This window comes from Cucurbita moschata, unplaced genomic scaffold, assembly GCF_002738365.1.
Source record: "Cucurbita moschata cultivar Rifu unplaced genomic scaffold, Cmos_1.0 Cmo_Scf00032, whole genome shotgun sequence".
NCBI lineage: Eukaryota > Viridiplantae > Streptophyta > Magnoliopsida > Cucurbitales > Cucurbitaceae > Cucurbita > Cucurbita moschata.
Window position 1 is genome coordinate 374,048 of NW_019268548.1, and position 20,736 is coordinate 394,783.

At 38.6% G+C, this 20,736-nt stretch overlaps 5 protein-coding genes across 10 annotated transcripts; 1 reads left to right on the plus strand and 4 right to left on the minus strand.

Moving 5' to 3' along the window:
- The first annotated feature begins 1,977 nt into the window (after positions 1-1,977).
- Positions 1,978-4,924, plus strand: LOC111429755 (protein-L-isoaspartate O-methyltransferase 1-like). 5 transcript variants are annotated; one of them, XM_023065741.1, is made up of 5 exons: positions 1,978-2,233; positions 2,588-2,761; positions 2,949-3,219; positions 4,027-4,191; positions 4,429-4,924. In XM_023065741.1, exons 1-5 carry the CDS (start codon positions 2,006-2,008, stop codon positions 4,677-4,679), a joined length of 1,089 nt encoding a protein of 362 aa, XP_022921509.1. In that variant the 5' UTR covers positions 1,978-2,005; the 3' UTR covers positions 4,680-4,924. The 5 variants fall into 5 exon arrangements, with proteins under 5 accessions (XP_022921509.1, XP_022921510.1, XP_022921511.1 ...); XM_023065742.1 differs by having other exon boundaries at positions 1,980-2,233; positions 2,714-2,761; XM_023065744.1 differs by having other exon boundaries at positions 2,215-2,356.
- Positions 4,925-4,977: 53 nt separating this feature from the next.
- LOC111429756 (28 kDa ribonucleoprotein, chloroplastic-like) lies at positions 4,978-6,910 on the minus strand. The gene is made up of 4 exons (XM_023065746.1): positions 6,234-6,910; positions 6,043-6,144; positions 5,381-5,662; positions 4,978-5,265 (listed from the first exon to the last, which is right to left on the minus strand). The coding sequence occupies exons 1-4, from the start codon at positions 6,792-6,794 to the stop codon at positions 5,203-5,205; spliced, it is 1,008 nt and encodes a 335-aa protein (XP_022921514.1). The 5' UTR covers positions 6,795-6,910; the 3' UTR covers positions 4,978-5,202.
- A 1,198-nt stretch (positions 6,911-8,108) lies between these two features.
- LOC111429754 (probable galactinol--sucrose galactosyltransferase 2) lies at positions 8,109-12,482 on the minus strand. Of its 2 annotated transcripts, none has more exons than XM_023065739.1 (14): positions 11,807-12,482; positions 11,113-11,375; positions 10,948-11,038; positions 10,812-10,860; positions 10,636-10,727; positions 10,438-10,545; positions 10,225-10,335; positions 9,704-10,114; positions 9,477-9,618; positions 9,324-9,391; positions 9,103-9,237; positions 8,785-9,011; positions 8,614-8,702; positions 8,109-8,510 (listed from the first exon to the last, which is right to left on the minus strand). In XM_023065739.1, exons 1-14 carry the CDS (start codon positions 12,175-12,177, stop codon positions 8,229-8,231), a joined length of 2,439 nt encoding a protein of 812 aa, XP_022921507.1. In that variant the 5' UTR covers positions 12,178-12,482; the 3' UTR covers positions 8,109-8,228. The 2 variants fall into 2 exon arrangements, with proteins under 2 accessions (XP_022921507.1, XP_022921508.1); XM_023065740.1 differs by having other exon boundaries at positions 11,113-11,372; positions 11,807-12,480.
- Positions 12,483-12,890: 408 nt separating this feature from the next.
- Positions 12,891-14,931, minus strand: LOC111429934 (aldehyde oxidase GLOX-like). Its single transcript, XM_023066014.1, has one exon. It carries the CDS (start codon positions 14,755-14,757, stop codon positions 13,072-13,074), a length of 1,686 nt encoding a protein of 561 aa, XP_022921782.1. The 5' UTR covers positions 14,758-14,931; the 3' UTR covers positions 12,891-13,071.
- A 99-nt stretch (positions 14,932-15,030) lies between these two features.
- LOC111429937 (E3 ubiquitin-protein ligase RGLG2-like) lies at positions 15,031-19,579 on the minus strand. The gene is made up of 13 exons (XM_023066021.1): positions 19,419-19,579; positions 19,261-19,307; positions 17,862-18,110; positions 17,691-17,775; positions 17,468-17,608; positions 17,260-17,373; positions 17,079-17,176; positions 16,394-16,473; positions 16,217-16,322; positions 15,981-16,108; positions 15,701-15,869; positions 15,519-15,575; positions 15,031-15,429 (listed from the first exon to the last, which is right to left on the minus strand). The coding sequence occupies exons 3-13, from the start codon at positions 18,093-18,095 to the stop codon at positions 15,349-15,351; spliced, it is 1,293 nt and encodes a 430-aa protein (XP_022921789.1). The 5' UTR covers positions 18,096-18,110; positions 19,261-19,307; positions 19,419-19,579; the 3' UTR covers positions 15,031-15,348.
- Positions 19,580-20,736: the final 1,157 nt, after the last annotated feature.

Here is a 20,736-nt window from a genome sequence, read left to right on the forward strand (position 1 = left end):
TAGAGTGATAAAAACTAATTAAAAATTTAAAAAAATACAAAATAACACTATAAATCAATAATGTTGTCAAACAAATAATAATAATAATAATAATAATAATACAAAATTTTTAAAATAAAAAAAATATAAATATAAATTCAATAAAATTTAACAACATTTTTTTTAAAGTATTGAATAAATATATATTTTTAAAAACAATAAAATGATTAAACTTCAATGGGAAAGTGATTGGGTCTATCCAAGCTTGACGTAAACTTTGGGCTAATGAGTCAAGTGGAGGGTTGAGCCATGAGCTAGACTATTATAAGTTAGTCAACAGTACTTTAGACTCGTTGAGCTTGGCTTTAGCTTTTTTTAGTCAGTTTAGGTAAGTAATTTTTTTTTTCTGTTTTTGTTCAAAACTTAACTTGATTATTTAAACTACTCTAGAAAACGGATAAGCGGAATTAGTATTTATAAGCTTAATTTGAATCGGTGTGTTTTATGTTATTTTTCCTTTTTGGTTTTTAAAACTTGTAATGTTTTGTTTAGAATTTAACCAAAAAAAAAAAAAAAAAATCAAGTTAGTACGAGCTTAATTTAAATTGAGTCTTATTTTAGCATCCGGCTTCAAACATATTATTATTATTTGTTTGCGAAGACTTTCAATTCTTGGTTACTATTTAGATGAGGAAAAAAGCCTTGAAACTCCAACAACCAAGGCAGCGAGGAATGCAATTTTTCCCCCCAAATAGATTTTGACCACTGACGACAACTCAACAAAAATTTATTACTACTTTTATTTTATAAATTTAAAATTCTATCTTATACATTTGTGAATTTAAAAAAATCTTTAAAATTTTATAGATTAAATATTAGATACTACATTTATATTTTGACATGAAAAATACTTTGAAACTTCTTTGGAATCTTCAATACGCGTTAAAGTCTTTGTTTTCGTTGAAGTAAACGGAGAAGGGCACCAAGTCTTGTAGCTATTATCAGCCGTTGGATCCATGCTTTAATGCTTAGATATGGACCTAGTCCACGGACCCCACACCACATAAATGGTGTCCTTTTATGTCCCTCTATTATTATTTCTCCGAACACAAAAAATCAATTTTAACCCATTAAATTCATTTCAACTGTATTTTTTTCTTTGTTATATTTTGTTTAAAATAAATTATTTACCAGATTTTTATCAATTAGTAAAGATAAACTTTAATTTTAAAATTATAAAAACCGTGATTGAGGACCATCAAATCACTATTTTCGTTTAATAATACAATTAACTTATATTTTAATACAAATATATATGTGATTGGGAGGACAACTTAGTAATTTCAATACACATAATAAATAAATATGAAAGAAGACCCTTTTGTCCCATAAAACGAATTAATTAAATATGACTGCTACGATAGTGGCTTTGTGGAATAAAAAAAACACAATATTTTAACTAATTGGACTGCTCTCAATTTCAAATTCACATTATAAGAGCTTGGAATAAAATTAGATTAACTACCATTAAAGTCCTTTAAAAGCTTGAAACTATAATGCCCCATTTCAAACAAAAGTAACAATTTACTAACAAAAAAAAAAAAAAAACAAATAAAAATTAAAGCACATGATCGTATTTGAATTTTACTTTTCGCTAGCGAAAATGGAAACAAAGATTGGAAGAGTTTTTTCAATTTTTATATAATAGAGAAGTTTTTTATGGACTTTAATAATAAAGTATGTTACAAAATTTTTCATCTTCATAATAAAATTGATAATATTATATAAATAAAAATATAATAGGAGATTTCAAATATAATTTATAAAAATTCAAATTCAATATATATATTAAAAGTAGTGAAGCCGGGGAGGCGTGGATTTGCACGGGTCAGGATGGGAATTTGTTATTTTCCGTTTGGTCTCACACGTGTGAAAAAAAAAAATACTCAAGGCGGTGTGGAAATTTTGCTGACAGCTGTCTATGTATTTAATTATTCTGATGGATTAATTGGGAAAGAAGGAGAAAATGAATTTAACTCAAATATCCCCGTCACTCCGCTATTGTGCGCCTTCTATTGGACTGTACTTCAACACCCCCTCATCCCTCCGCCGCCACCGCCGTCTCCGTCTTCCCACCGCCCTACCACCGACCACATCTTCTGTTCCGAAAACCACCGCCACTATCATCTCCTTCTTACCTCGATTTCTAAACCCTAATTTCGTCACGGGAAATTGTCTTCTTTCCAGGATGGAGGTACTCTCTCCCTCTCTCTCTATCTACTGCTAATTCCCACCGATTTTCGTTATTTGAAATTGGAGATACTTGGATTTCCCCAAAATGGATGAATTGCCCCCCCATCCATTTCTGACGCTGAAGGTATATCGTGTTTGTTTGTTTGTATGTGCATCCACGACCCCCAACTTCTGGTATTTTTGTATTCGATTTTAGAAGGAAGAAGCTGTGTAAAAATTTGTTCGTCTTTCTCTCTTATCTGGATTTTGGATAATTCGAAATTGTTCCGTAGAGAAGCATCCCTTTGAAACTTCTTGATACATTCTTGAATCTTCATTTTAATCATTCACTGTATTTTTGTTTCAATACATGTAGTTTCAGGGGATTTTATTTCGAGTGGTATGTATAGTGTATTCTATTCTGGTATATTTTCCTTGGGATGTGCAATCTTTTGATAATGATATTCGACGGCATACATGTCCGAGTGTATTGGACGGACAGGTTTCGTCCCTAAACGGCCCGGCTTCTGAGGCTGTGGAGATTGATAAGGTAATTGCATTAACGATAGTGAGCTAAGGGTTGCATTGAAGATGAATAGCTTTATGAATTAATGAGGTAGACTTAGGAATTCCTTTGTGAATTGTTTTCTATTGGTGTGTTTCTATTAAGGGGAAGTACTCTTCGTTTTCAATTCTTTATAAGGGGTTGAATGTTTGATCGTAGTATCACATTGCAGAGATTCTGGAGTGGAAGTGGCATAGGTACAAACAAAGAAATGGTGGAGAATCTCCAGAACTATGGAGTGGTTAGGTCAAAGAAGGTTTCTGAAGTAATGGAGAGTGTAGATAGGGCCTTCTTTGTACCAGATGGTGTTCCACCGTATGTCGATACTCCCGTGCCGATAGGTTACAATGCCACTATATCTGCACCTCACATGCATGCTACTTGCCTTCAGTTGTTGGAGAAACACTTGCAGCCTGGAATGCGAGCTTTGGACGTTGGCTCAGGTTTTCCATCTTACCAACATCTTCAATATACTGAAAATTGATTTGTGGTTTCATCGTAACTGTTGAGTTCCTAAAGATGCCCAACTATGTTCGAGTTTGAGCAACTTAAGACATTTTGGCCCAGGACTTTACAAGGGTGTGGAAACCTCTCTCTAATAGACGCGTTTTAAAAACCGTGAGGGAAAGCCTAAAGAGGACAATATTAGTTTGGACATTGTTGACGATTGTTGGGAGGGAGTCCCACATTGGCTAGTTTAGGGAATGATCATGGGTTTATAAGTAAGGAATACATCCCCATTGGTATGAGGCCTTTTGGGGAAGCTCAAAGCAAAGCCATGAGAACTTATGCTCAAAGTAGACAATATCGTACCATCGTGGAGAGTTGTGATTTCTAACATACATTTCCCGAAGAATTTTATGTATTCTCCATCTTTACTTGACACTTCTTGAGTGCTCCCCCACCAAAAGAAAAGAAAAACATCTGAATTGTAGAAGAATTATTGTGGTTCGTCCTACAAGGGTTCAGTATTCTTTTGACTACACTACCCAATTGAAAATGCTATCTGGTTAGTGAAGGTTGTGGGTATTCATTCTTCAAGATTCCATTTTTCCAACTACTTGATTTCCAGATAGGGCTAAAATGCTAGCTCAAAAGGGCAAACAGACAAGGTTCCTCCGGCTGTTTATTACTCTTAAGAAGATACAATTTTATTACCCTTCATGTTTGAAATTGGATTTTCAACTCCAAAATATCAATTCCTCGACCCCTACCCCTTCCTTTATGTTTGAAATTGGTCACCTTGGCAGGAACGGGATACTTGACTGCATGCTTTGCATTAATGGTTGGACCCAAAGGTCGTGCCGTTGGTGTGGAACATATTCCTGAGCTGGTTGCTTCCTCAATCAAGAATATTGAAAAAAGTGCTGCTGCTCCTTTACTGAAAGAAGGCTCCCTCTCTGTACATGTTGGTGGTACGTTCGTCTTCTTTTCCATTTCCTAGAGCCATAATTGTTCTTTTAATCTAGAATAGGAACTCTTTTCCTTAGTTTAGTTGATCCATCAAGTGATATTATTGCACCCATTTTATTTTTGAACTGGAATGATATATTCTTTGAGAGTAATGGTAGTTTACTTTTGAGTGAAACACTTCGAAACCAAGACACTTTCACGACAAGACTTCGGTTAGTTATTGTTATTGGATGTTGTAGATGGCAGGCAGGGTTGGGCAGAGTGTGCACCATACGACGCCATTCATGTTGGGGCAGCTGCTGCTGAAATTCCTCCGGCTCTCATTGACCAGTTAAAACCAGGCGGGAGAATGGTGATTCCAGTTGGGAACATATTCCAGGATTTAAAGGTTGTGGACAAAGATACCGATGGCTCTATTAACATCCGCGACGAGACTTCTGTTCGTTATGTGCCTCTTACCAGTCGAGAAGCTCAGTTAGGTGACAACTGATCTGGTTTGGGCATAGCTTTTATCAAGAATGCTGTATAGGAACTTTTTGAAACCGTTTGTTGAACTATACATCCTTGTAAATTTTTCCTCAATGTGGATATTTGGTCCAAAATAAGTGTGTTTGACACATTTATCATTACGAAATTTCAACAGCCCTTTGGCCATGTTCTCGATGTTCTCGAGGGGGTTCACGTTTCAATGGATTTTGGGTCTCTATTAATCGAGATGGATCTTTTATTCCCGGATGATTTGTTCGTCTCCTTCAGTGAAGGATGTATCGAGAGCAGGGTGGAAGGATAAAAAAAGGTACAACACTTTTGAAACAAGTAACTCGCATCATCCAGAATAATAACAGACTTGAAATTGTGAAAGCATAAAGGACATCAAATTGCACTTTTACAAGGTGGCTAAACAATGGCACTACAAAACTCACCTATACTTTAGAAAGAAAAGATGAAGAAAAGCGAAACACAGAACAAACAAGAGAAAAAGGGCATTGGGTTTCATCATATCATGGTTCAGTTCAGAAATTGCGCCTTGGTTTTTCCTCTGCAACATTCACTCTGATTGCCCTTCCATCTACACTCTGCATATTTCAAATTTCAGAATGTTTTGTTAGGAGTTGACAAGATTCAAGTAACTGGGTGTTATCGAGTTTGGATTCTAAACTGATCCCCGTAAAGAAACTGCAATTTTCATACCTGTCCATCCAGAGCAGCAATGGCATCATTCATTCCAGTTTCGTCGGCCATGGTCACGAAGCCAAAGCCACGAGAACGGCCACTGTCCCGGTCGTAAAGAACCCGAGCGTCTACTACTTTACCATGTTCACTGAAGACCTGCTCCAGGCGTGCACTGTCTACTTCCCATGCAAGATTACCAACATAGATTCTGAAAGCTGGTTGAAATGTTCGAGGTTGGCGTTCTGGCCTTGAACCTCTGGCGGCAGCCTTATTAACAACCAACGGCCTCCCCAAGAACTCCTACAAACCCACAAAATCAATTGAAATTTCAAGAAGCAAGCAAAAATAAAGGGGCAGCTCAACCAAAGGAAAAAAAGAACCAATTGATATGTTTGAGATACTCTAGTAACAGCCGAGACTATAGGTTTACACAAGGACATGGCCTTCCTTTATAGGAACTTTGACCTCAAAACAAATCAATGGCAAACCCCGAGAACAAGATCAGCCTTAGCCAGGAAAGAGACAGAGCCACTCAAACAAATCAATCTAGACCCATACAGACCCTAACTAAGATTCATGAAACTTCTGAATTTTCCACTGAAAAGTAGGAATGAAGAGAAGGTTTCATGATAATCAAATAAGGTTTGAATTTATGAAGATATTGAAGATCAAAAGCTTACATAACGGTTGAAGGTATCCACAGCTTTCTCAGCTTCTTCGACACTACTCATTGTCACAAAACCGAAACCACGACTCCGATCTGATTGTCGGTCGTAAATAACCTACAGTCCTCACAAGCAGCAGATTAAGAGCTTAAACCCTAAATCCATAAACAAAAAAACATTCAATTCACCGAACTCTGGAATCTCACCTCAGCAATCTCGACAGTTCCAGCCTTCTCAAACAGCATTGCAAGCTTTTGACTATCAACGTCATATGACAAATTCCCAACATACAATTTAGCGTCTTCATTTGGCTCCTCCAAAGGGCCTTCTTCCTCGTCTCCCAGCTCCAAAACTCCTCCTCCTTCACCCTCACTTCCTCCATCATCTTCGCCTTCCCCTTCACCTTCCCAATCAGAAATACGAGACTCATTCTCACTGAGCTCTTGATTTTCCCAATGAGGGCCTTCTTCGCCATCCTCGTCGCCGCTGAGTTTTGGGTCAATGGTGATGGTATCGTCTTCTTGGCCCCACTCCGAAGACTGGGCTACAGAGGCAACTAGCGATGAGAGATGTGTCTTCTTCTTCGAGGAGGAAAAGAGAGAAGAACAATGAGAAGAGGAAAGATGGAAGGGGGCGGTGGTGAATTTGGAAGGGAAAGAGAGAAAAGAGTGCGGGGGTCTGCAGGTGAAGAGAGAAGGCAAGGAGAGAAGGCAAGAATCTGCCTTGGATAAGGGCTTCAAAATTGAAGTGGCTGAAGAAGAAGCCATTTCTGAATCTCAGGGAGAGGAGAGGAGAGGAGGAGGACGAAGAAGAAGGGTTTTAGAGGAGAGGCCTAACACCCAGGAGGTGAGGATAAGGGTCAGTGAAGGAACAGAGAGAAGAGAGAGAGAAATTAGCGGACTCAAAGCATAAAAAGGCCCACATCTTGGGCTCCACACAACAAGGTCCAGTCAGATGAGTTTAGGCCCAAAATCGTATTTGGGTTCAACACAACAAGCTCCAATAGGCCCAGTTCAAATTCTTATTTGGACTTTACATAACAAGGTCCAGTGGGCCCAAATTCTTCTTTGGGCTCTACAAGACAAGGTCCAGTCAGATGAGTTTAGGCCCAAATTCTTATTTGGGCTCTACACAACAAGGTCCAATAGGCCCAGCCCAAATTCTTATTTGGGCTATACATAAAAAGGTCCAGTAGCCCAAATTCTTCTTTGGGCTCTACACGACAAGGTCCAGTCAGATGGTTAGGCCCAAAATCTTATTTGGGCTCTACACAATAAGGTCCAATAGGCCCAGCCCAAATTCTTATTTGGGCTCTACATAACAAGGTCCAGTAGGCCCACACAACAAGTTCCAATAGGCCCAGCCCAAATTCTTATTCGGGCTCGACATAACAAGGTCCAGTAGGCCCAATTTCTTCTTTGGGCTCTACACGACAAGGTCCAGTGGGCCCAAATTCTTCTTGCGGCTCTACCCAACAAGGTCCAGTGGGCCCAAATTCTTCTTTGGGCTCTACACAACAAGGTCCATTGGGCCCAAATTCTTCTTTGGGCTCTACACAACAAGGTCCAATGGGCCCAGCCCAAATTCTTCTTTGGGCTCGACATAACAAGGTCCACTAGGCCCAAATTCTTCTTTGGGCTTTACACAACAAGGTCCAGTGGGCCCAAATTCTTCTTCGGCTCTAGACAACAAGGTCCAGTGGCCCAAGTTCTTCTTTGGGCTCTACACAACAAGGTCCATTGGGCCCAAATTCTTCTTTGGGCTCTACACAACAAGGTCCAATAGGCCCAGCCCAAATTCTTATTTAGGCTCTATACAACAAGGTCCAGTAGGCCCAAAATCTTCTTTGGGCTCTACACAAGGTCAAGTGGGCCCAAAATCTTCTTTCGGCTCTACACAACAGGTCCAGTGGGCCAAAATCTTCTTTGGGCTTACACAACAAGGTCCATTGGGCCCAAATTCTTCTTTGGGCTCAACACAGGGTCCAGTAGGCCCAAATTCTTATTTGGGCTCTACACAACAAGGTCCAGTCGGCCCAAATTCTTCTTTGGGTTCTACACAACTAGGTCCAGTCAGATGAGTTTAAGCCCAAATGAAACCAAACTTTTTATTAAATAGTGTGATTCTTTTACAAGATTTAGCCGAAATGAACGGCTGAGATTCATATTTCAAACAAAATATTCCTCATGCTCAACATATCATCAATATACAAACTCTATCTCTCTTGAAATGGAACCATCTTCAAGTTTCACTCTTAATAGTCCACTTCCAGATTCATAGGTAAACTCCTCTTCTTTCAGGTCAACTGTGCATCGGCTTGGTTTCGTGCTCGAGTACGCTCCAAATCTGCCACAGAATCGTCCCCTCATTTTGATGGTGCATTGTGAAAGATCCACACTGTGACTTAGAGTTTCGATAGCTCCTCCTGAATTATACATGTCGAGCAATCCTATTGGTGCGAAGTGAATATCGTTGCCGAAAACCTGATCATATAACCATTTAGATCAATAACTAGTTTGGAAGTGATGATGACATTCATAACTTATATGTATATATATATATATATATATATATATCTATACTGACCCTGATTGGAGCAATGGTGTATATCTCACACTCTAAAGTTCTCAATCCAACCTCAACAATTTCTTTCCGTTTCAATTTAGAAAGAGATCCTACAAACATAAGTTCAAACTTTTCAGCTAAAAGTGTCTGATCATCAGAGAGAAATGGGCAAAAAAGGAGTGGAAATCAAACCTGAGTTGAACGCATAAACTGCACAATCTCCATCCCAGTTTTCACCTGCAACGTCTTCAAGAAATTCTACATCATTTGGTCGGACACTACCTGTGATTGTTAAATTTGTAGACTTTGGGGTATCTTCATTCTGAGCTACTTTCATCAATGGCCACTGTCCTGCGCCTTGGCAGTTAAACACGCCTACGATCCCGGTTAACTTGTTCAAGTTCCATATTTTCAATACACTGCAGGGAAGCCAATGCCACAAAAGGTTTAGCGGTTCGAAGTTCCATGCTTCGGTTCTAATGAGACTGATAACGAACATTTCTTCCATACCTTTTTCCATCCATCACAGGGTCCCGAAATAAGCAATCTCGAGTAGGCCGACCTGCATGTCTTGCCCGGAGGACTGATCCATCAGGTAATACTAGCTTCCTGAGTATCTTGAAATCATGGTTCCCGGGCTTGTCGCTGTTTTGATGTTAGTTCGAGTTAGCAATGATTTCAAAGAGCTTAGCTAATACAAATTAGAAACATGTCATAAGCAAGTGTACTACCTAACATATACAGCACAGCCACCCAACGCTCTTGCTGCACCATGGAACTCAGCTGTTTCATGTTTGCTCTATAAATTTTTGAAAAAACACAACGTTTTAGATTTCGTGATCTTAAGTGTCTCCAACGATGCAGTTTTTAACCGAAAAACTTACATGAAACATGTCCCAATCTGGCACAACAATCTCCCCTAATAGAAGGCTATTAAAAGCCACAGAAGCAACATGTAAAGTTTGAAACGTTGGCTCTCTAGGCATGAAGTCCTCTGACACTCTAGCAACTGCACTCTTCTTTGAACTGACAGAAGAAATTAACAAATAAAAAAATGAACGTCGAAAAAGTTCGTTGTCTGAGGCATTTAGGAGTAAACAAATCGACAAACCTGTATATCGAGTCGGAGTTATGACTCATGCAACAAATCAGATTAGTTTCTTTGAAGTTTCTTACAACTGATTGTTCTAACGCTTCTTGATACTGTCTAGTGATTGATACACGTCCACCGTGTCCTGTACCTAAAGTCTCCATTATGTTTTGGACATCCACCTTGACCCCGTCAATGCCAATGCTCGCTAGATAGCCATGGAGATCATTGTAGAACTCGTAAATCTTCTCGGGGTCGATAACTCCAAGTCCATATTTCTCCAAGATATCCACGACAACGTCTGTAAGATTGCTAACGTTCCCTGGTGACTGAATGGGATACTCGATCTTAGGATTGTACTTCTTCATTGATTCAGAAGACGGGAGCACGCCTCCCCAGTAACCAGCTAAAGCATGCCATACATAGACATATCTGCAATGTTATAAAGCAAATACTGCAAATATCAATAATACCATCCTCAACAAAATTTTGGATACCAAAAGTGAATGAAGAGAGTTAATCATGATTGTAAGTGAACTCACTTAAGCCCATATTGTTCTTTGATGCTATGAACAAGCTCCTGTAGAGAATCATCTGAACCAGAACCCCTGAACTTTTTGTTCTCTTTGATGTCCGATAGTCTCGTGGCAAACCTACAGTTCGAGAAGTAAAATTGTACTAAGAGAGTGATTCCGAGACCAAAAATTTTGATTAACGAGAGATTACTAAGTTTCAGCAGAAAGGTCCATGCTTACTGTATCCATTCGATATCCGGTTCACCTTCTTTGCGATATTCGTTTACGGTCTCTTGCCATCCATCATCAATAATTAGAAATTTCGGGGAAATACCTCCATCCGAAAAACTATAAACAAAAATGCAACTCATAAAATTCATCTAAAATGGATCATGAAGAATGATTGTCATGTATAAAGTTTCTCGTCTTTTATTTTACCTCCGGAGACCTTCCTTTATCCCCTGTGGATTAACATCGGTGTAAAACGCATCCCAAGTGCACCAACCAAACAAGTCCAAATGCGAAGGAATCTATCAAAAGGAAAACAAGATACGACGTTTTAACACGAATTCCTGTAATAACGAAACAGCTAAGAACAATATGACTTTGATCACCTTCTTGTTGTCGATGCAACTAAAAGTTCCTTTAACCTTTTCGAGTACCCTACACGACAAGACGAGGTGAACTTAGAAGATTTCGTTCCCGTTGTTAACTTGTTTGAGAAACCACAAAAAAAGGAGAGAGGCATACTTCATAGAATTTGTGATGAGCTCAAAAGGATTGTCTCCTGAGTTTATAAATACAGCTTCCAATGTTTTTGAAGTTTGAACATTAACATCCCCTAAAAGAAAACACCAAAATCAGATCCAATTCAAACATATCCAAAAGGAACACCTATGATTAAACAGAACTGACCACTCTCAGCACATAATTGAAGCTCATTTTGTGGGGTTCCTTGCAAAGTTGCACGGAATGATCCATCCAAGACAGGCAAAATCAGGATGTAATAAGACCTATCAGTGTCTTGATCAGCTGAACTTTCATCATTCAAAGCAGATTCTTCTGCCACTTTTAAAAGAAGCATTTGGGTTTCCACAGGCACTTCACTGCCTGACTTCCCAATTCTTGGTATCATCCACCACATTTTGAATCTGTATAGGCATAAAAACTCGTGCCTTCTGCATTGAAACCCCCAAATCCCATAAGGAAACGTTAACTTCTCATAGTATATGTAAGACTTAAATGCTGGTATAAGCATAGTTCTCTGTTTGTTCATCAGATATCACATCAAAGCAAGAAGATCCATATGGGATCATAAAACTATGCCATCCGATCCATTCCAAGCAAAGGAAAAAGGTCAAACAAGGCCACCACAACATGAGCTCAGCTAATTTAGGGAATGACTATGAGTTTATAAGCGAGGAATACTAGCTCCATTGGTATAAGACCTTTTGGGGTAGCCCAAAACAAAACCACGAGAGCTTGTGCTCAGAGTGGATAATATCATATCATTGTGGAGAGTCGTGTTCATCTAATAGTATAGATTATCTCTTATACATACAAGTGTAAAATCTCCAAGAAAAGGGCAAAAGGAAGATAAAATACTCACTCAAGAATTCCGACTGAAAACAGATGACGAGAGCTAGAGGTAGAAGCAGTGGCGCCGAGGAAAGCTGCCCGATGCGTCACTGGAGAGACAACAACATTGTCCGGTACGGCGGTCAGAACCACCTTGTCGCCGACGATGAGGCATCCATCTTTGATACTCGGCAAGGTCGTGATCGTCATATTCGAATTGAAACTCGAAAAACAACGAACCCTACCCCCAAACTTTGAGCGGGAAACAAATTGACGAAAGCTAAATGGAAGAAGATTTGATTGATAAGCAAGGTTTGGACGAGATGGGTAGCGAAATCTGAAGAAATGGGTTGAAACCAGAAGCTGGAGAGGGGAGATTTTCAACGCGAAGGGTTTATACATTGAAAATCAAATACTGTGCGACCAATTTATAGGCCCCATTGATCTCAATTTCTTTAAGACACCGAAACGGAAAGAAGGAAAGACAAGAAGAAGACGACCTGAATTGGTTGGTGGGAAACAATGGAAATTCTTTTAAAAATTGCATAAATTCTCTTCATTTCGCCCTCGATTCATCTCCATCTGAAACAGAAACGGATATGTTTCATGAAACATTATTGGCACCAAGTAATGATGGAAAGGAACAAAAACAGCTCCCAAATTAATTACAAGGAATAAAATAAGAAAATTGTATCAAAATTAAATTAAATTAAACGCCGGCTTGTTCTTAGAACATTCCATAAGTTTCACGTTCCACAATTTCTCCAAACGGACCATATAAATTATTTTAAAAGTTGACCTTTTATTTAATGTTCGTGCTTTCTCGAGCTTCCCGAATTTTAAAGTATTTTGTTCGTTTTTGGCTGACGTGGATATGTGTTGGCAGGTAGAGCGGAAATTTCGTTGATGTGGAGCGTTGCTGTCTGAGTAGACCGAGATAAAATCTTACGTGGCTATGACGAGGATTGACGGAATTTTTTTATACACCAAAAAAAAACTCACAAAATTCATAAAATACAATAATACATCACAAAATGACGTGTCAAAATACTAAAATATTTCATTTTATTTTATTTTTTCATAAATTAAACCTAACACCACATTTAATAAATTTCTTGAAATAATGCAATAACTTTATTAAATGATTTTTATTGCATAAACAATTTGGATCAAGTAAATATGATCCAAATATGGAAGATTTTTTTAATTCGTGGAGATATTGTCTTATTCACCTAAGAACTCGAAGTTGAAAATATTAAAGCAGGAGGACTAAGTTACTTTGAAAGCTTCATAGAATCAGGAATTGATGAATCTTATCCACCGAGAAACGCTGGGAATTCCGCCATTAACGACCGTCAGCAAGTAAAAACCGGCGGGTGCAACATTGGGCGACGGTGGAGCCTCCACAACGGTACTTATCCATTGGCCATTGCTGTCTATCTCCGTGTTCCTGTTCTTCAGTTTCAGCAACCTTTGATTCATCGAAATCGAGTGAGTCGTGAATGGCGGTGCGTAAGCGTTGAATTCCAGAACTCCGCTCATTCTCCTCTCCAACTTGAATCGAACGGTGAATTGTTTGCCGTATTTGATGCCGTGATCACCTTGAGCATAGTGTATCGACACGTTCGTTGGCCTCTGACCGTCGTATTTTGGCTCAGTATAATCTGGATGATATGCTTGTAATCTGAGTTCGGTCGGGTAATGTACGTGCTCGAATGTGTAATTTCTATGGGGATTCCCGCCTGCAACTAAGACTCTTCCGTCGGTAAGAACAATCGCTGATGAGTGGTACATTCTTGCTATTTTGGTAGATTTCAGGACTGAGAATCTTCTGTTTGGTTTGTTTTTAGGGTTGTAGAGAAAGGGTCGAATGGAAGCGTTTCTTGCGTTGCCCCATCCTGCACTACCAGTTTTAGCGCCATTAATGATCAAGATATTGCCCGTTGGAAGGATCAGCATATCGTGCATGAGACGGGGTTCTGGCATTTGTTCCATTTTCCATTTGTTCGTGTTCCCAGTGATCACCATTCTTCCGCATGATTGCAGACCTTTCACGAACCGCCCACGTCCTGCTGCCCTATAAGCTCCGGTAGCAGAGCCCCCGCACACCATGACTTCGACCTTTCGAAACCTGTCTGCGTGATCCAATGGGAGGATCACCGACGAGCCAGTGCTGGGGTAATTCCGCGACCCCCGACCAGGTATTCGAGGAAATGTCTTGACCACTTTGTTTCGTCTATAATTGAAGAGAACAGAGTCTCTGTTGGCGAAAATGAACAAGTTCCCATCAGAGGAGAGATGAAGAAAGGGATAGAGATTGTTTCCTCCCTCCCGATCATCAAAAGTTCGATGCAAGAGTGGTAGATCAAAGGCCTTCTCTTTCCCCATTTTTGGAACAAATTCATATGTGAAGGCCCTCCTACCACCCACCACGATTACCCGATCATGCTCGGGAAGGATTAGATTCGAAGCATACCAACGATCATTTGATAACAGTGAATGGGATTCACTCCAGTCACAATGACGGTCTTTACAAGGCCTGAATTTGCGGATCCTTCGAGACCCGCTACCATGCCCACCTGTTTGTAACAAAGTTCCATTGCTCAGGAAGGAACCAGAGGAGCACCATGCATCGGAAGATAGCCGCAGAGCTCTAACTTCATTCCTTGAAATGTCATACTCCACAGAATGGGCATAACAGTCGGGGTCTATATTGTCGGCATGGGCCGATGTACACCTTTCCCCCCCAAATCGTCGACGGAGTTTATATTGAGACGGGCCAGCACTGGTTTGATCAAATACAACAACAGTATTGTGGCGGGTTAAAGCCATGTGCATGGCCACTACGCCAGTGTTATTCAAAAGAAGCTCCCACCTTCCTCCTGTTTGCGTTGGTGGGGAAACTCCAACTACACAACTGAGTTGTATACACTGCAGCAGCAGCACGATGAGAACTGCAGAAAAATGGTTATGGTTGGCCATGTGGGTTGGTCTGAATATTGTTGGAAGAGGTGAAGTTGTTTATATAAGCTTCCCACCTAGTTGAGTGAGTAATGTTTGCGGAAAAGTTTGGTTCATTCAAGAAATACTGTGAGTTAGTTTGGCCCAAATTCAGGATATAGAAGCTGTCATGCATAAGAGAGCGTGAGGTTTGCCTGAAACTTAGTCAGCCTATTTCTGTAACGTATAGAAAGCAATGCAAGCGCCTCTTTCTGTGAGGGTGTTAGGTAGAGTTCAATGCAGCTGGTAATGAGAAATCAAGTCTCTTATGCCACTAAAGATATTGTAATTACATTCATACTTATGAAAAACTAGTTTGGTAAAGAATTCGAGGCGTATATTGCCCCTACGAGACTTAACAAGCATCATTTCTAGACATTTTATGGAATGACATGGAAACACATGAATGAAAATCAGTGGGACAAACTAACGATATTTACAAAATTATATCGTTCGACTTACCAAATCAACAACACCTTTTCGAGCCCAGTAAAGGAGTTGCAAAGACGACTCAAGCAAGAAGCTGGAGTTGATATTGGGAAATGAGAAAGAATTCAGCACAGAGGGTTTTAGCTAATAAAGCTTTATCTTAGTTTCAATAAAGCTGCGGCATATGGGGCACAACTGAAGATCCTGTCCACATTCACAGCATGTCTGCAGATAGTAAAAGGTTAGTGTTTCTTCCGGGTAATGATTGAGTCAGGCATCAAAAGCTTCAATATGAAAGTTACCAATGCGATTACCTGATGTCCACAACCAAAAGCCATATTTTTTGCATTGGAGATGCAAATGGGGCAAGCCTGCAACAGATGGTGTAAAAATCTTCATTTCCATTTTTCAATTTTCATACCCAATAGAATAGAAGCTCTACTTAGTCTTCATTGCTGAGATAATATGGATCTAAAAAGGGAAAAGAAGCATTTACATGGGCATCAGGAACCGAACTTAGAGGAGGTGCAGATCGGACAGGAGCAACTCCAGCAAATGAGTGTGGCATTGGGCGAGAACTGCTCGAGTTAGAGGTCTTTTGGAAACTAGGACCATAGCGAGGAGGGGGAAGAGGAAATCGGTCGATTTCCTTCCCTCTGCTGGCACTGGTGGAGTAGTGAAAGAGAATACTATTTAAGAAAAAAATCATGGAAGGAAATACACTACCATTTAACTGCAAAAATCTTAAGTATACTACTTTTGAATGCTGTTATTACCCCAAAATATCAAGCTCCAGTGTTGCTTTATACTGGGAGGGTATTTCCATGAGTGCTGCTAGAGCAAATTCCGTTTCCTTTCGAGCTCGATCCATATTTTTCAACATTATATTTGTGAAGTTCACAAACTGCAGAATTAGAAGTGCAAAATGGCATTTCTCAGATTTCAAGCTATGACAGGAGCAAGTCCAGTTTGAGAAACAAAACACTAAAACCCTCCTAAGAAGAGTAGTTACTTGGAAATTATCAAAGGCTCGAGCCGGGATATTGTCGTCAAATTCCCTCATCATGTCCCAAGGTCCATCCCCTACTCCGACCAGTATAATCGACAGGGGGTATGCACTGCAATTCAACACGAAGTTACAGAGCACGAATCATGCCATTTCTGTTCCATTATTGATAACTTAACCTACCTAGCTTTCACAATTGCTTCAATGGTTTTCTTTTCCTGTGGGCTAAACTGTCCACCCTCTGTATCAACACTTCTTGTAACCTGTCAAAGAGAATAAAAACTATCTTTCAATCACCATGAGAGAACTTGGCTTTAGTTAGTACTCGCCACAGACATCAGTCAGGCTGGAAATTCTATTTAAAGACTACATAAATTATGAATAGCTTACTGAACAAGCAGTGCATTGCTTGATAAATAAAACTGACTGATATCAGTTTAATCAGCCATGATTATGTATGAGAAGATTTCTACATCCTTCAAAAATTAGAATTTTTGACACATTGTTCCTGCCCACAACCTTGAGATCTCACGTCGGTTGAAGAGGGGAATGAAGTATTCTTTATAAGGGTGTGAAAACATCTCCATAGCAGACGAGTTTTAAAAACCTTGAGGGGAAGTCTGAAAGGAAAAGTCTAAAGAGGACAATATTTGCTAGTGGTGGGCTTGAGTTGTTAGATGCAACTTTTGTTTCTGTTCTTTAGGCTGAAATTAAATGGTTCCATATTTTCACTGCTCATTGTGAAACTAATATCATTTACATAACTACTAATTTCTTATGCGTCTGGGAACAAACAGGAAGCTATGCTATAAACATGAGCTCTAAAACAATCAAAATTGAAGTCCAGTTGGAATGGAGCTGAAAGTACCTGACCATCAGCTATTATTACCAATACATGATATTGGCCACCACTTTGCTCTACAATTGTGATACCCATTTCGATAATAGGAGCAAATGATGTTGGTCCTGTCCCAGGAATGAAATAATGAAAGTATAGTAAGTAAAAGCTAACAATAGAAAGGTATAATAGCAAATGGTCAGACTGCAACCTGCAAGTCGAAGATGAGGCACAAGTTCCCTATATCTATCCAACACTTCTTCGAATCCAATACAAACTCGATCGTCTGGATAAAAGCTGAAAACCTCTTGGTCATGAGTCGATGCTGCCAACATTTAGAGTCACATACTTCACTACTGTTTATTCAAACAAAAATGTGCGAAAAACAGATCAACTGCAAAAATCTTTAGAAGAAATACCATCTCCAAAACCAAAGCAAGGAATCAAATTATCTTCATCAAAGGAAGATAATGTTTTCCCAATAATTGATATTGCTTGTTCATAGGGATTTTGCTCATCTCCAATGTGATGCAAACTTCTACGGTTAAATGATCTTGCTCCTATGTAAAGGGCATAGTTAGCATGTGCACATGCTATGCAAGAAAGAGATTAGAACGTTAAATGGCCAAAGCAAGGCTGAACCTGTCCACTCATTGCTCTTTGTGAAATCTATACCAACGATAAGATTCGAAGACTCGAGGCCTGCACGAGCCAATGCCTCGGTAACCTGTGAAGAGTATCAGAGTATAGAAATGAGTTTCATGCTGAAATATTTAGTGTCAATAAAGTTTTGCAATATGAATTGCAGCAGACCTGCTCAAGACTATTATAGTTATCATCTATCCTTGAATACTTCCTCTCCAGCCTCTTTCTTGTCTCAGGGGCCTGAGTTCCACCATAGCTTGGAGTTGGAGGTGCAAACTGATACTGTGGCCTTGGTTGATTATATGGCGACCCCGGATAATTGTAATTACTCCATTGCTGTGAGTTAGACCGACTAGACGAATGGCGTCTTGAACTTCCAGGCTTAGAACTTTTCCCACCCATCACTTTACAAGAACTCTGCAACATGAAGGTGATTGTAAGCATCATTCACTGGAAATTCTATTTGTTTTTATATATAGAGGAAGCTACGTTTCACAAAACATGGCCCAAAACACAAAAGAGGTTTAACTATACAAATGAAATGAATGGTATGAGATCCCACGTCGGTTGGGGAAGAGAACAAAGCATTTTTTATAAGGGCGTGGAAACATCTCTCTATTAGATGCATTTTAAATCTTCGAGGGGAAGCTTGAAAGGGAAAACCCAAATAGGATAATATATGCTAGCGGTGGGCTTGGACAATTACAAATGGTATAAGAGCTAGACACTAGACGATGTGTCAGCGAAAAGACTGAGCCCCGAAGGGGGTGGATACAAGGCGGTGTGCCAACAAGGACGCTAGGCCCGAAAGTGAGTGGATTGGGGGGTCCTACATCGATTGTAGAAGGGAACAATTGCCAGCAAGGATGCTGGCCCCGAAGGGGGTGGATTATGAGATCGGTTGGGGAGGAGAACGAAACATTCTTTATAAAGCTATAGAAGCCTCTCCCCAATAGACGCGATTTAAAATCCTGTGAGGAAGCATAAAAGAGAAAGCATAAAAATGAGAATATCTTCTGCTCATGGTGATTTGGGGTGATTTGGGCAGTTACAAATGGGTTCTAAGATCAGAAAGAGTCCAAATGAAAGACAAACAAAACAACCCTGCTGTTAGAAGGTTGAATGATGATAAAAACTTCGTATCTTAGTACAGAACATGTAAATTCAGTGGTTTGATACGAGAGAGAAGTACATGCAAGGATTTCCGAGAACTTTTGCAAGAAACCCAAATCTCCAAGAGGCAATCCAAACCCAAAATCTACTAGGAGCAATGCTAATATTCAGGATCAATGATCTGACGAAGGTTTGGATTAAATTTCGCAAGAAGAATATAGATAAACAGAGAATTTAATCATCCATCCCACCGACAAAAAGAGTTGAAAATTTCACTCGGCTGAGTACAATCTGAAAAAACGGCATAAACAAAGTCGACGCAAGAGCTGCATTTAAAGTTTCAGCCACACTCCCTCACAAATCAGAGCAAATAAGAAACTCCAAATACAAAATTTCATCAACAGAATCCAATCAGAGAGAAGAAGAAGAAATTAAAAACGCGAACAAAACTTACAGAGCCGGAGAATCTGCTGCGAGTCAAGAGTGCGAACCAGAGCAATTCTTGAAGAACAATGAACAACAGAAGCACCGATACGATTGAAACAAAAAAAGGAGATGAAATTAGGTGATGAAGCTCATGGGCAGGAAAGCAAGTTTTAGAAGAATTGGTACTTGGCAATGATGAATTTCCAGGAAGATTCCCGCGCAGCCAAAATAATTCTGATTGCTACTCTCGCCGATCCCGACACGTCCTCTATGCCTCTATCCTTTATTTCTCTCTGCAACTTCCAAATATTATTCCCAAATCATCCAACCCGAATTTTAAGGGAAAATTAAAAGTTGAATATTTAATGAGCTGCCAATTATCACAATCAAAAGCTGAAGGAATTATATATATATATATAGAGATAGATTTCATTAATAATGTAAGTATTTTAAATAAATTCAATTTTATTGAGCAACCCATGTGCCATATATCAACCAAATTTTAGTATTTTAAATTACAAAATCCCATTATATTATTTATATTTTTTTGTTTAAAATTTTTAAAAATATATTAAATACAAAATTGAATTTGTCACTTTAAATTTTGGATGAACCATATATTAAAAAAAGTGAAGAAGTTTATACTTTTTCCAAGATTTTAAATATATAAATATCTTTTATTAATTTATTATTTATGGTAGAAAAATTTAAATATAAGAATCCTAGTCGTGGAAAATGATTAAACAACAGAACATTTGAATGGGACAACTCATATGATCAATTTGGTCAAATTAATTAAAATGTAAATATCTACGTGTCATATCGTAACGCTTTAATAAAAAAAAGAGGAATTGCTTAAGGATGGTTGGATAACGTAATTTGACTTTATTCTTTTGGGCTGACAAGACTCCACTTCCCTCCCTCCATATTTTCTTAGTTGGAAGGTGAGCAAACCGTTGAACCTCGAGAGCAATACGAACGAAAGACTTCAATTCTTTTTTTTTTTTTTAATAATAAAAAAAGACTTCAATAAAAAATAATATTAACGATAGAGGTACTTTTAAATTTTAAAAAACATTTAAAAAAAGTATTATTAATGGAACTTTTAAAATTTTGTAAGTATTTTCTAAATATTTAAAAAATATTTTTAAATACTTTTTAAAAGTTCATAATATTAACCATTTTCATTTGTATATTTTTTAAAAGTTTAAAATATTATTGAGACTATATATATATATATATATATTTTAGACTAAATAATTTTTATTAATTTAACTTTTATTTGTTCACACCTATCACTCCTACTGGTTAGCTCCACGTGTAATTGGCTACCTACCTTTTAAATATTAATAATATATCTTTTTATGGTTTATTTAGTCAAGGAAGAAACACATATTTATATTGAGATTTGAAAGTCACCCAATATGATTAAATAAAAAAGTTATATTATTTAAATTAAATAATTATTATAATAAGTAGATCTAGTTTTTTTTTTTTTTTTTTT